Genomic DNA, 14,789 nt, shown 5'->3' on the forward strand with positions numbered 1-14,789 from the left:
GGGATGGTAGTGGGAACTGAGGTGACCACGTCCAACTGCAGGACAGTGGCTGCTGCAGAAGGACGATCCCCACGCACTTGATCAGGCAGCATAATGGTCATCTGGGGAAAAACTGCCAAGGCAACCACAGTGAGCTGAAGCGAGACTGCAAACACATGTTCTTCACATTTTACATGTGCTTTTGACTAAAGCCAAAACTCAGAAACTTTCTGTTGGACCTTTTATTCATGTTACTAATCTAAATAAAACAAGAAATATGCTGAATAATAAACTCACAATGGCACCCTTTCAATCCTAACAAGGAAGTTAGAGTTACACACAGTTACCTAATAAAGCTCTTAAAAGCAGCGGACTGAGGGTTGATGCAGAGAGGCACTCGGTTTCCTTTCTGCTGTTCCAAAATGAACTGGTGAATGATTTCTGTGGAGAAAACAAACATCATACAACCCATGCCAATTCGCAGGCCTGGGAGCAGTGGATTCATGGGTTAACTCTAGTCAGCATCTGAACAGCATTTCCTAGTGGTTTAGTTAAATCAAACACACACACGTCATCTCTCAGGCAGAGTTCAGTGGAACTTTCCTGAAACCAAGCGACAGGTGCTGCTGAATGCAGGCCAACCCTCCCAAGTGGCGTTACAGGGGCTGGAAATCCCACCCGTGGGAGGTGCAAAATAGTGTATAAAGTCGAGAGTGCCTCTGCTGGGTTAGCATTATAAATGAGCTCTTCTAAACTGCTGGTAATTACTGCCTTTTTGAAAATCACTTAAAAAACTTGAGTTGGTATTTAGGTACATAGTTTCAGGCTGGTCACTTGGGGACAATTCTTTTCTAAAATGTCCTAGAGCAGACACTTAAAACCACTCAGAATTTTGGATGTCATTAACCCCCACCCCAGTAGGAGATCGTGTCAGGATATTTTATGACTAGACTATCAGAAATCCTCTTCTTGTCATCATCTAAGGAATGATTCCCTCAGTGGCTGTTTATTCTTTTTAAAGCTCTGCATGTTATATAAAAAAGTCCAATATGTTTCATTCCATGCAATCACACTGAGTGAATACATATTAAATATATTGAGTCATACTAAGTCAGCTCTAAAAACAAGAACAAAATGTTCATTCCTCTGCCAGACCTTCCCTTGGATATAAAATCAATGTTTTTATAACACACATAGCTTTCTTGGCTTATATACTCTGGACAAACGGCTATATGCAAGTTTTTAAAAATAAACATATAAAGGAGCTTTGATCGCCATCCAGACCTCAGCTTTCCACAGTCACATAACAGAAAATGTTATAGTCATCCCCCCTGGCGGAAAGCCAAAAAACACACTTACCTTTAACCTGTCGAACAGAACTGAGGTTCTTCTCAAAAGTGTCATCGAATTTGGGGTTGGTGACGGGCTCAAAGTCACTGGTGTAAACTCTTCCAGTAGAGGTGGAAAAGCAACATTTACACATACACGTGTGGTATCGTAGTCGCCCTTCATCTAGGTAGGGGTGGGCTAAGGCATCCTTAGCGGATATTCTTTTGGACTGAAATCAAATTGAGAGACCAGCACATCAACACTACAGATAAACACAACTGTCCATATAGGATCTTTCATGAGCCACAGTGGCTGCTTTATACCACTTACACTTAATTTACAGTACATCCTGCATAGAGGGGTGGCTGCAGATGGTTGAGGGTAAGAGGACAGCTGAATTTTGAGGCAGGTAATATAGCAGTAGAGGGAGTTTTTGATGTAAGACAAGAAGCTACTGTTATAAACCACCACATTCTGCCAGAAAGCACTTAGAAATGACTTTCTGCTAAAATCCTGAAAAGTTTCCTACCTTTAAATGGATGTGTGCAGGGTCAAAAATGATAAATATCATGATATTTAAATATGCAATGCTTTGGAAGGGATACATTTACATTTTAAGTAACAGTTGTATTTTCTAAATATGTTTCAGCACTTAGAAGAGATGTGATCATGGTGGCAGTTTTACAAAGCTGCTTGAAACTTTTATCCTCCTGGACACCAAATCAACTTGAGCAAAAGCCTGACTGAAAGCTGCTGGGGTTAGGCAACAGCTAATAGCCTGCATGCCATGTTTTGATATCCATCCCAGTGTGCGTATCAGCAGCCTGGGGTTTTCTGGCACTTCAGATCAGAATACTGAGTGTATTGGTTTCCAGTTACATACACCATAAACTTTTAAACTTGCTTCTCCATGAAAAAAGAATAAAGCTGTCCCTTCTTATAGCTCAGTGGATATGTCAGTACTACTGAGACAAAGTAGATTTTAAAAGATTTAAGGATGACTAGTAGAGAGGAGAACACAAACTGACCCTTTGCCCTGCTTCCACACAACACAACTGAAAAAGAGAAAACCATTTGCATTCAAATCCAAAATAATTGGATCCTCCAACTGATTCTGGCCCCTCAAATAACAGAACATTAAATATTTCCCTAAACCTGGATTCCCTAGAAAAACACGTTATCTCTGATTTTTTGCTATGCTAATATTAAAAAGCCATGTCATGACCTTTTCGGATATGCTAACAACAGAAATCGGCCGTTGCTCTACCAAGAAGAGTTGAATGTGAACTTTACAACCCAGTTTTGTTCCTTTTGCTGCTGCTTGTGTTTTGTTATTTGGTGACAGCCCTTCTGAAGTCTGACACACTAACATGCTTAGCAACTAAACCTTTTCTTTTTTCCTAAATGAGTCCAACTATTCCCAGAGGCTCCGCTGGGATCAAGGTCTACTGTCAGAACCAAAAAATACAGGCCAGTACACCTTGCCTGGACCCCTCTGAGTCCACCAGGACTCAGGCTCCAGCCAGGCTCACGTGCAGGGTTGAGAGCTCTTTGGCTTTTGCCCACTGGTTACTGGCCAAGTCTATTTCTGTTTCTGAGTGAGCATGGCTGATCATGTCCAAACTGGTGGCAGCAGTGACTGAATCTGGGTTTTATCATACAACCATTTCTGTCAGGTGGCAGATGTCAGAAACTGGGTCCCTGTCAGCTGTGAACCAGCAGATGGAATCTGGTTTCACTGTTAGTCTTGTCTGTCTGGGGATTCTGGTATTCCTAAAATTTCAGATGCATACCTGGAGAGATTCTGGTGTTTTCCTAACTATGGATGGCATGCTCTGTATGTTGTATGTTCTAACTATGGATGGCATGCTCTCTGTGTTGTATGTTCTAACTATGGATGGCATGCTCTCTGTGTTGTATGTTCTAACTATGGATGGCATGCTCTCTGTGTTGTATGTTCTGTGTGCACTAGGCTCGGGTCCTCTGAAGTGTCTCATCTTACAAAAGAAAAGCCTTTGAACAAAAAGTAAATCAAATCCCTAGCATGCAATGATCAATTTTCATTTCTCTAAACAAATTAAAGTCTCTTTGGGACTTCTGGAACAAAGTTAAAGAAAGGAGACTGTCACTTTGTAAGGGGTATGAACACTGAAAAACTATCCTGTAAAACTGAAGTGAAAAAAAAAAAAAAATCACAAAACTTCTCAGATTTAATAGTGATGTTCTTTTGAAGTATCTGATGTTGCATAATTATGTCCTCTATGTTGTAATTACATCTTGTTTCTTGATCAACATTTGTAATAGGTATGGATACTTGTTTTTATGAGATTCTGTTGCTTTATCAAAATTGGCTCTTCTAAGTTTTGAATAAGAGTGATAAAATTTTCCATTTTACAAATATAAATGGATGTACTTTGTATACTTCTGAGAGGAGTTAATACATCATATTATGAGATCTCTTAAAATCAAATGGAGCAAACTCCTATTGCAACTGGCTTTTAGAAACAATAACAATATTAAAGACTATAAAAAGAAACGGAAAGATATAAAAACATTATTCTTCCCTATGAATGAAGTATTTTGGCTCTTTAGAAATTTTTTCTTGCTCAAGTTGTAACTCAAAGATTAAAAAAGCTTTAATTGTGAGCTTATTATTTTAATTATTTAAAATAATTTAAAATAATAAATTAAAATTATTTAAAATAATACTATTACTTAATTCCTAGACCACAAAGTAAGCAAAATACTTCTCATAAACAACTTAAAGGTTTTAATAATTGTATACAAGATGACTCTTTGGACAAATCAGTATGAGTTAATAGTTAATAAAAATTTTAAAACACCCACCTGTTTTCTTTCTGATTTTACTGTCATGTACAAATAATGCTAATACAATATTCTGGTTTATATAAATCTTAGGTTTTTTTCCCTCATAAAAAGCCTAATCATTTTGAATTTTTTTCTTACTGGAAAAATTATGTGTTCAACTAAATTAGATAAATGATAACAGGTAATGTGTTTCTAAAAAGAAATTAGTTTTTTGTATGCTAAAAATTCTAAAGACTTAATGAGTCAACTTAAAATTTAAACTCCTAATTCTTAGTTAACATTAAGACCTTACTAATATTGAGTTAATATGTGGTCTTTGGATATATGGGCAACATAATTTTAATATACTTAGGCTCTTAATATTATTAAGCAGCCATCGACAAAGTTAAAAAAAGATGGCAAATACCTTTGGGTTAAAGTACATATGTATTTAAAAAGCATGGAAGAATGTGTGATGAAAGAAAGATGTGTGTGTTAAGATAACAGATATGCTTTTGTTCATCAAGAGAAAAAAGTGAATAATTACCTAAATTCCTAATAATTATTGTTATACTTTAAAAATATTGCTTATAACTGTTTATTGTCTTTAGATAAATTAAGGTCTCTGGAGATTTGTTTAATGTCTTCACTATTTTGAGGTAATAGTTAATTACATCTTTAAAAATTATTTATTATACTCCATCCTTTTCAGTATTGTTGGTATTTTTTTTTTTTTTTTTTTGCCAGAATGGGTCTTTTTAAAACAAATCAGATCATGTCACCCCCTTCTCCAAACCACTTAGGGCTTCCCCAAATATTTCCAATACAATCCAAAGTTACAACCCCCACCAGTCCTTACGTGATTATTTTATTTCCTACCACACACACACTCTTTCTCTCTGCTCCAGTTGGTATTATTATAATAAAAGAACCAGCACCTTTTCATCTTATCATCCCCTGGTTGTTTCTGCTTTTTCCTTATATTTGCCTAAAGGCTCCTGCTACAAGATAAAGATCAGGAGTTGAGTCTTCCATATGAACCATCACAAGGATCTCCGTAAAGAAATGTCATCAGGTACTCCTGACTGTCATCTCTGGGGTACAAACTCATGGGTACAGCTGCTTATCATCACTACAGACAGCCACAAGGAGCAGAAGTGAGGTAATAGACTGCTTAACCCAAGATCAACAAAATAAGAATTAACTACTTCAGACTAAATGGATTAAATAAACTTATTTAATTATGGTTAATGTTCTATTTTAATGGCTTTTTTTTTAATCTCATTTCTTTCTTTCTAATGTATCATTAACTCTCAAATTTAACAGGATAAAATCAGAATGAAACATTCTTTAAGCTAGATACAGAACTCTCATAACTAGAAAGAAAAGAATCCCTAATAAATCATTCATAAACTAAATTCAGTAAGACCCTGTCCTCCTTATTAGATAAATCAAACCTCCTTATTGTAGATAAATCTAATTTGTAACTATGACCACACCAGAAGTTTCATTTAATTAAGTGTGACAATCCCACTGTTGAAGAATAAGGACTACATTTCACATGCAGAACTGGTATCTGAAAGGCCTCTGGGGAGATGAGCATGGCATCCACTCTGTGGCTTAGGAAAAGGACCCTAAGGGCTGTAAAGACTACGAGCTCTCAGCAGGTCACAGTCATTAATAAACGTGGGATCTCAGAGAAAGAGGATACCCTACAGCTACAAGAACTGCAGGTAAAACCTGGGACAGGTGAATTACATGGTTACTCATTCCTAATCTAAGTAGAATAAAGAGAGTAACATATACTTGACAAATAAAAGTAAATTTAACCTCAGGGCCTTTAGAAAATCCTCGATGGACGACAAAAATTACCTCTGAAACCTGAAATCCATGTGCCTCTAGTTTTGTTAACCATACAAAAGGTCTTTATGTATTAATCAAAATCTCCTGTGAAAGCTATACACATAAACTTGCCAAATAAAATATCAAACTAATGACACTAAATCACCAGCTCTTTCAGCAAGTTATGTGGCTGAAACTGTCCTCAATGGCAGGAATTTGACCACAAGGAGGGACTGTGCGAAAGAACTGCCACTTTGTCTTGCTTCCTGATCACTAAGAACCTCACATACCAAAGTAAACAAAAGGAAAACACCCAACAAAAATCCACTTTGTACCAGGAGATGTGATAGAAATAACTTGATCACTCCGTGATTGGTTCTTGTTCAGCCACTTAGTTGTGCCTGACTCTGCGACCACAAGGACTGCAGCACGCCAGGCTTCCCTGTCCTTCACCATCTCCCAGAGTTTGCTCAAATTCATGCTTATTGAATTGGTGATGCTATCCAACCATCTCATCCTCTGTTGTCCCCTTCTCCTCCTACCTTCAATCTTTCCCAGCATCAGGGTCTTTTCCAATGAGTCAGTTCTTTGCATCAGGTGGCCAAAGTATTGGAGTTTCAGCATCAGTCCTTCAATAATTATTCAGCATTGATTTGCTTTAGGATTGACTGGTTCGATCTCCTTGCTGTCCAAGGGACTCTCAAGAGTCTTCTCCAACACCACGGATCAAATGTATCAGTTCTCTGGTGCTCAGCCTTCTTTATGGACCAACTCTTACATCCATTTATAACTACTGGAAAAACCATAGCTTTGACTAGACAGACCTTTGTTGGTAAAATGACGTCTCTGCTTTTTAGTACACTGTCCACGTCTGTCATAGCTTCCAAGGAGCAAGCATCTTTTAATTTCATGGCTGCAGTCACCATCTGCAGTGATTTTGGAGCCCAAGAAAGTAAAAGTCTTTCACTGTTTCCATTGTTTCCCCATGTATTTGCCATGAAGTGATGGGACCAGATGCCATGATCTTTGTTTTTTGAATGTTGAGTTTTGAGGCAGCTTTTTCACTCTCCTCCTCTTTCACCTTCATCAAGAGGCTCTTTTAGTTTCTCTTCACTTTCTGCTCTAAGGGTCATGTTATCTGCATATCTGAGGCTGTTGATATTCTTCCCAGCAATCTTGATTCCAGCTTGTGCTTCATCTAGTCCAGCATTTTGCATGATGTACTCTGCATATAAGTTAAATAAGCAGGGTGATAATATACAACCTTTATGTATTCCTTTCCCAATTTGGAATCAGTCTGCTGTTCCATGTCCAGTTCTAACTGTTGCTTCTTGACCTGCATACAGGTTTCTCAGGAGGCAGGTAAGGTGGTCTGGTATTCTCATCACTTGAAGAATTTTCCGGTTTGTTGTGATCCACATAGTCAAAGGCTTTAGTGTAGTCAGTGAAGCAAAGTAGATGTTTTTGGGAATTCTCATGCTTTTTCTATGATCCAACAGATGTTGGCAATTTGACCTCTGGTTCCTCTGCCTTTTCTAAATCTGGCTTGAACATCTGGAAGTTCTCAGTTCACATACTGTTGAAGCCTGGCTTGGAGGATTTTGAGCATGACCTTGCTAGCATTCTGGTTCTCCAAATAAAAGAACTCTGTTTCCTACAGACTTGGACTAACAAATCATTTTTATCCCTAATCTTTGTTCTAACCTTTGCGGATTTAATAATCAGGTGACAAAGTTGCTATTTCTCACTGTGAACAAACCAGTGTAAACCTAACTGGTAATTTTGTGGGTATTTTTTCCCTTTAAATATCTGTTGTGTTTTGTATTTGGTGACTTCCATGTACTCTTGGCAAGTAAAATTTTCTAAATGCTTTCATTTAAAAAAGTCTTCTTTGACAACAGTTATTGGCACAGATGTGATCAATATTCTTCAGATGAATGAATAAATGAAGAACTGAACTTTGTCCCAGAGGAGTCAAGTCTAGAAATGGCATTTAGAAAAGCCACCATTTGAAATGCTATGATAAACCTAGACAGCATATTAAAATGCAGAGATACTACTTTGCCAACAAAGGTCTGTCTAGTCAAAGCTATAGTTTTTCCAGTAGTCATGTATGGACGTGAGAACTGGACCATAAAGAAAGCTGAGTGCCAAAGAATTGATGCTTTTGAACTGTGGTGTTGGAGAAGACTCTTGGGAGTCCCTTGGACTGCAAGGAGACCCAACCAGTCCATCCTAAAGGAAATCATCCCTGAATATTCACTGGAAGGACTGATGCTGAAGCTGAAGCTCCAATACGTTGGCCACCTGATGCAAATAACTGACTCACTGGAAAAGACCCTGATGCTGGGAAAGACTGAAGGTAGGAGGAGAAGGGGATGACAGAGGATAAGATGATTGGATGGCATCACCAACTCGAAGGACATGAGTTTGAGCAAGCTCTGGGAGTTGGTGAAGGACAGGGAAGCCTGGCAAGCTGTCTACGGCGTCGCAAAGAATTGGACACAACTCAGCGACTGAACTGAAAACCCAGAGTAAACACTTCCTTATGCAATACAATGGGCAGATTTTTTTCAAATAATGTTAAAAATTTTCCCCCTAATTCAGACTGGTGTCAAACTCCTTTTACAAATATTGAGATAAATAAAGATGATGCCCTTCCTTATCTCTCTTCACCTAATATTATGTGTTACTACTCGAACTTCTTTGTGATGGGGGAGCATGATAAACTTCAGGCCCCAATTACATGAGTTATCTTTTAAAAAGTCATTATTTACATTGCCCATCTATTCAAAGCCAGGATGTTTTTCTTAGAACACATTTTTAATTCATTAAAATAACATAAAAACAAACACTACTTACTGGATCAAAGACCAACATCCTACAAAGGAGATGAACAGCTTCATGTGTAGCCTGGCTAGACAGGGTATAAAGTACAGGAAGAGATGGCTGCAAAAAAATAAAGAATTCAAATATGTGAGTGAGTCTTTGTGTAAGTAGATGTGGAATACAGCCAGTTTATGACAAGTACCCAGCTCTAAAGATGTGTGCAGAGAAATCTCAACTCAAAGGAGATGAGTATTCCCCTCATTAACCAGTCTTCAAAAGCAATAACTGACTTTCAGTGCATATTTTATATTGCATGATTACCCATTGAAGGTCAGAGCACAAAAGAGCCTATGAAAACTGAAAGGTAATCCTGCAAATATGAAACCCCATTAGCCTTATATTATACACGCTTTGGCAAGGGGAGACCAAACATGCCGAGGGATGGGAGAAAAGATTTACAACCTTGGCCACTTGCAAGTAAACTGTGCAAGCATGTGAACGATGTCGTATGTCAACATTACCATGAAGTTGCCACAACGCTGAAGGAGCTTTAGGACACTCAGGGATTTACAGAGTCTTCTAAGAAAGTATGACGCTGCTTTTGCTGGTTCCAGCCATACTGCCTTTAGCATTGATTACTCACTCAATAATTGTCTTTTGTATTAATAAGTGGCAGGCATATCCACACACCCGTATCTAACCCTTTTGCAGGCAGGGAGATGATTCTAACGAGCCTATAAGCCACAGAGCTTATGAAGCTGTTATTTTGCTGCTTGGCAGATGAATGGTGTCACTGCTCTGTCTCTCACGCAAGTAACACTGAAAGGTCCCTTGTGTCTTGATCACAGCCTTAGAATCCTGCTGTGACAACTACTAGCATCAAGTATTCTATGTATCTGCCTCCTTGCAACAGTTAAGCCGTGTATGAAAATCCAACAAGAACAAAAAGACACCTCAGAATCATCAGGGGGTAATTATTCACCTTACAGATGTTTTCTTTAGGATCACGAGTTAACAGCAGATAAAAGGAGATGGGAGTTCTACTTCACTAACTAGATCAACATGTCTGAATCTCAGTTCCCTAAAATGAGGAGGCTGGACTAAACACTCTCTCAAGTTGAGCTCTAACTGTACAATACTTGGTAGGATTACTACAGATAAAGAGCACTGTGCTCACAGAACTCACGTTTAGCTGGCATTCAGATATTTGTAGGCCAGTCTACTACTCCTTGGTGCATTTACCAAGGAGTTAATATGCACGTCTATGGCAGCTCTAAAATTATTTGTATTAGTCAGGAGAAGGGAGGGGGGTTGTGAAGAGTGTGGGGAAGAGGTTTTAACTTATGATTTAACTTACACATATTTTCTATAAGAATTTTTTTATTGTGTAAAATGAAGTCATTTGATATTCTTGAAAGATTCTGATTCTTGGTTTAACTGAATAGTTGTCCTCTTTTTCACTGATTTGTGTAGGCTGGCAGCCAAATTCCAGTCAGTCTTTACTGACCAAAATGTCTCCCCATAAGTAATTCTTTTCCTTCCACTCTCAAAGTGCATCTACCCCTCATCCCATTTTTGTGGTGGAGGCAGGTTATAGCTTAAGGAAGGGAATACTAAATACTGGAATAAGTACTAGAAGATGTGGCTTCAAATTCTAACTCTGCCATCACCAGACTCAGGTAAGTGACTTGCTTTGGCTCTCTTATCCATTAGACTACTCCAGTACAGACCTGCCTACCTACCAACATCACTGCTAATCCTGACATCCACGAAGTGCCAGGTCCTGGGCTACATGCTGAGACAACAAAGATGACTAACACCTCTCTGGTGGGCAAGGAAAACATGAACAAGCAGTTCTAGAGGCCACTAAATAGAGGATCTAAGACAAATTAGAAAGCAAAATTTATGAATGGAGGACAAATGGATATGGGATGGGGAATTTGTAAAAATCAAGAGTGGATGTTTAAGGCTACCTGAAATATTACAAATCCACCCTCCCCCCAATATTATTTTTCTTTATAGAAGTACACCCCAACAGATACATTAAAAATAATCCTGTTTCATTTCAGCCTTAACAGTCATTTGGTATGCTTTCTCCTTTTCTGTGTTTATATATGCATGTTAAAAAGAGCCCCAGAGAAAAAGAGTCAGTTCAGTCATGCCAGTACCTTTCCTGAACGATAACTATCAATAACTTAGCTTTGGCTCCACAGGAAAAATGCAATACTACAAATGCTGCATTTCTTTCTTTTTTTTTTTTCTGCACTCTGTGGAGCCAATGCTAAGAAGTTTATATTTCTCCTCAAGTGCAACAGAATAAATTTGAATAAGAGAAAAAGTAGAAGTTCAGCTGCTGCTGCTCAGTTGCTTCAGTCGTGTCCAACTCTTTGTAACCCCATGGAGTGTAGCCCAATAGGCTCCTCTGTCCATGGGATTCTCCAGGCAAGAATACTGGAGTGGGTGGCCATGCCCTGCTCTAGAGGATCTTCTCGACCCGCATCTCCTGCATTGTGGGCGGATTCTTTACTGCTGAACCATGAGGAAGCCCAGAATGCTTAGAAATACGGCTTAAACATCTCCTTTGGAAAAAAGGTTCTGCCAATTCCCCCAATACTCACACATATTACTTTTCTCCCTCTAAAATATATGGATCCATTATATACGGGTCCATTTTCTGTTGTTCTTCAAGGTAAGTCACTCAGGCCATGTAGGAGTGAGCGGGTGCCGTGCTGAGTCACGAGCACAGGAAGGGTTATGAAGAGTGCCCCAGTAATGACTAAGTAATTGCCAGTGAAATGAAGCAAGGATGAGACTCTGGCTTGAGCGAGAGGCCCTAGGTGATAGATGCCACAGTTATCAAGAGCCAACTTCAGAGTGTGGTCACCGCAGCAGAGTCGGCCAGGCTGTGCAAGGCCTGTTGGAGATTCCTGATAGTCTTTACCTGGCAGCAGAGAAGCCGCGCCCATCAGTCGGCCGCATGAACTGAACTGCACCATGTGCAGTGCACCATGGTAAGCACTTTGGGGTTATACAAAAGAAACCCCCGTCTGAAAAGTAAGTCTGAACTGCGTGAACTCTCTAGAGTACTCTGATTCTCTTACCTGGAAGATAAAGTACCTGACAGGAGATGGAACTATTTTCACCTCAGTGAAATTTACTGAATTTCACTTATTTCTGAAAAATTTCAGAATTTTACTTATTTCTGACACAATTAGCTGAGAACAGTCTGAGGAAAAATGAAGCTCTAAACCTTATGAGATGAACAAAGGGACTAAGGGCTGGTAGAAGACTTCTCAATCCTATCAACATGGCAGAGCCTCAACAAGTATCTGCCTTAATAGATTCCTGGGCCGTGGCAGCTAAGATTCCCTTCATCCAAGATCTTGAGTTGTAGTTCAGTCACATCTGACTCTTTGCGACCCCATGGACTGCAGCATGCCAGCCTTCCCTGTCCATCACCAACTCCCAGAGCCTACTCAAACTCATGTAATGAGCTGTAGAAAAGAGACAATACATAGAAAATACCAGTGTTCTTGTCTGTCCGTTATTTCCTGACCTTAAAGGACCCAACTCCCTTTCTCACTCTCAGATCAAGTGATTCAGTGGGGCTTAATTTCAGTCTCCCAACTGCAAAAATGAGCAGAGGGCTTGGCCAATCAAATGATGTCTTCTGAGCACCACCTCTGGTGCCAGGATGATGTACATAATTAAAACAGGTTGGAAACAGTCAATGGCTGGCTAACCTAACACACCCTCCCAATCCTTTTATCCTTTATCTCTATCGTTATTAACTGGGATAGAAAAGACACTTAAAAAAAAAAAAAGCCTTTCTTGCCTTCAGGGAGGCCACATGCCATACAGTTCTGGACAGTAACACATAAGCAGAGGTTTGCTAGGCAGGCTTCTGGGAAAATGTTTGCTTTCCTGAGAAAAGGAACAGATCCTGCTAGTGCTCCCTCTTTGCTCCATTTTCTTGCTTTGAATATGGACATGATTTGTGGACAAGCTATTGTCATTTTGTGACTACGAGGCAATAGGCAAGAGAGTATGAAGTCACATGCTAAAGGTGAAAAAAGAAAGAAAAAAAAAATAGACATAATCGATGACATGCTGCGATGCCATCACCAGACTGCCTACCTCTGGGACTTTTTGATATGAGGAAAAAATAAACTTCTATTTCTTTAGACCATTATAAGCAAGGTTTTTGGGATTTCCCTGTAGCTCAGGTGCTAAGGAATCTGCCTGCAATGCAGGAGACTCAGGTTCAATCCCTGGGTCAGAAGATCCCCTGGAGAGGAAAATGGCAGCCCACTCCAGTATTCTTGCCTGGAGACTTCCATAGCCAGAGGAGCCTGACAGGATTCAGTCTATGGGGTTGCAAAGAGTTGGGACACAACTAAGCGACTAACACACAAGCAAGGTTTTCTATTCCTCATGACCAAGTACATTCCTAACAGAATCAGAGACCCTCCAAATATTTTTATGAATCTAGTTGGGAAAGCTCTTTCCCGAAGGACTGATCTGCTAACAGAATGTAGGCCTAGATTATTGGCTCCATTTTGGCCAACTCATGGGGGAAAGCCTGTTCTGAAAATGAAGCCAAAATACAGGAAAACAGAACAGAAGAGAGGCAAATTCCTGGTATGAAATATTATTTGACTACCTGAATCCAGCAGAGCCCAAAGTCAGTGGTAGCTCAAGACTTTTCGGTTACATGAGCCCTAAGTTAAGTATCCTTTTTGGCTTCAGTCAGCTTTAACTGAGTTTCAGTGGAAAGAATCCTGACTGATAAACCACTTGGAAGGATGTATATTAATCAACCAACACAAGTATATTAATTTGAAGCAGTAATCTGTGACTTTAAGAAGATAGCCAATTAGGTTTTCCTTCTGTATATGTGTATTTTTTTAAAAGTCCCAACAAACAATAGGATATATTTCTGTTTGTACAAATATATGTAAATGCATAGAAAAATGTCTGGAAAGATATTCTCAAATTAATCCAGAGGAGACTAGGATGACATGGGGGTAGCTGAGAACGACTAACTGTAAAATTTTTATTTTACATGTACCCATATTTACTTGCAAATACACAAACAAAATTTTTTAAAAATCTGCTTTGAAGGTATATATGCCAGGTATTGATAAACTAGTTTAATATCCCTGATACTGGCCAGTAAATTGAACATAACAGATCTTGTTAGATCTTTCTTTGAAAATAGAACCTTCCTCTAGGTTGAGACTGTGCTCTTCTAAGGGAGTCAGTGCCCCCATCATTTCAGAAAGATGTAACCAGCAGGGGGCTATTTAAAACACCATCTCTAGTAGTAAATCTACAATGACTAGTTCAGGCTGGTTTTAGAAGATAACACGCTTTACCCATTGCCTTTTTCGCCTGTGGAAATGGAAGCTCCAGATTCACACCAGAATCATAGACAGGGAACTCCAAAAAAAAGCCAATGCCTCGATCAAATGTCTGGCAGGTAATCTGAGGACTGCCAAACTCCGTCTGTCACTTGGTCTATCAATTACATCAACCAGATCTTCTAACGATCAATCAGATCATCTCAATGCCCATTGTAAAAGAAAGCAAGGCGAAGCCCAGGGAAGAGTTGCCGACGCTCCCTGCTCAAGCCTTCTCCCTTCTGTCTCGGTTTGTTGTTCCTAGGAAAAGTATTCCCCTTACTCACTTCACATCATTAAGCTGTTTTGCCAAGGAGATTAGGAAAGTGCTTCTAAAAAATGCTGCTCAATCAACAGGGTGGAGATAATAACCATCTCATCTTTCTCAGCAGTGACTTGGCTGGTTGCAAGTAATATTGATCAGTGCAAATCTGGCAATCTCTCTTCATACTTCTTTTCTAATAACATTCACATCTAATTCTGTGTTAGTGGCAAGAGTGCAATAGAAACAGCTTCACATTCCTGGCTGGAATGAGAGATACCGGGTATTTCGGCTCAGTATGTGAAAATGACAGCTTGATACACATATACGAGGTTATG

The 14,789-nt window shown here is 39.3% G+C and overlaps 1 protein-coding gene and 1 long non-coding RNA gene across 9 annotated transcripts in view; one reads left to right on the forward strand and one right to left on the reverse strand.

Annotated features, from left to right (window-relative positions):
- Nucleotides 1-5,367, forward strand: part of LOC147352471 (uncharacterized) — a 36,339-nt gene extending 30,972 nt beyond the window's left edge. The window contains exon 2 of the long non-coding RNA XR_015148183.1: nucleotides 5,111-5,367. This is a non-coding gene — a long non-coding RNA (uncharacterized LOC147352471). The remainder of the gene's footprint in view (nucleotides 1-5,110) is intronic.
- NLK (nemo like kinase) overlaps nucleotides 1-14,789 on the reverse strand; it is a 129,719-nt gene that overhangs the window by 3,350 nt on the left and 111,580 nt on the right. For all 8 annotated transcript variants that reach the window (XM_086360129.1, XM_086360130.1, XM_086360131.1 and 5 more), the window contains 3 exons: nucleotides 8,821-8,907; nucleotides 1,339-1,537; nucleotides 327-420 (listed from right to left, as the gene is read on the reverse strand). In XM_086360129.1, the coding sequence (XP_086216255.1) occupies nucleotides 327-420; nucleotides 1,339-1,537; nucleotides 8,821-8,907 (380 nt within the window). The remainder of the gene's footprint in view (nucleotides 1-326; nucleotides 421-1,338; nucleotides 1,538-8,820; nucleotides 8,908-14,789) is intronic.

The sequence above is a fragment of the Bos grunniens genome, chromosome 19 (assembly GCF_055505025.1).
Source record: "Bos grunniens cultivar Pamir isolate PY7600 chromosome 19, Bosgru_T2T1.0, whole genome shotgun sequence".
Taxonomy (NCBI): Eukaryota; Metazoa; Chordata; class Mammalia; order Artiodactyla; family Bovidae; genus Bos; species Bos grunniens.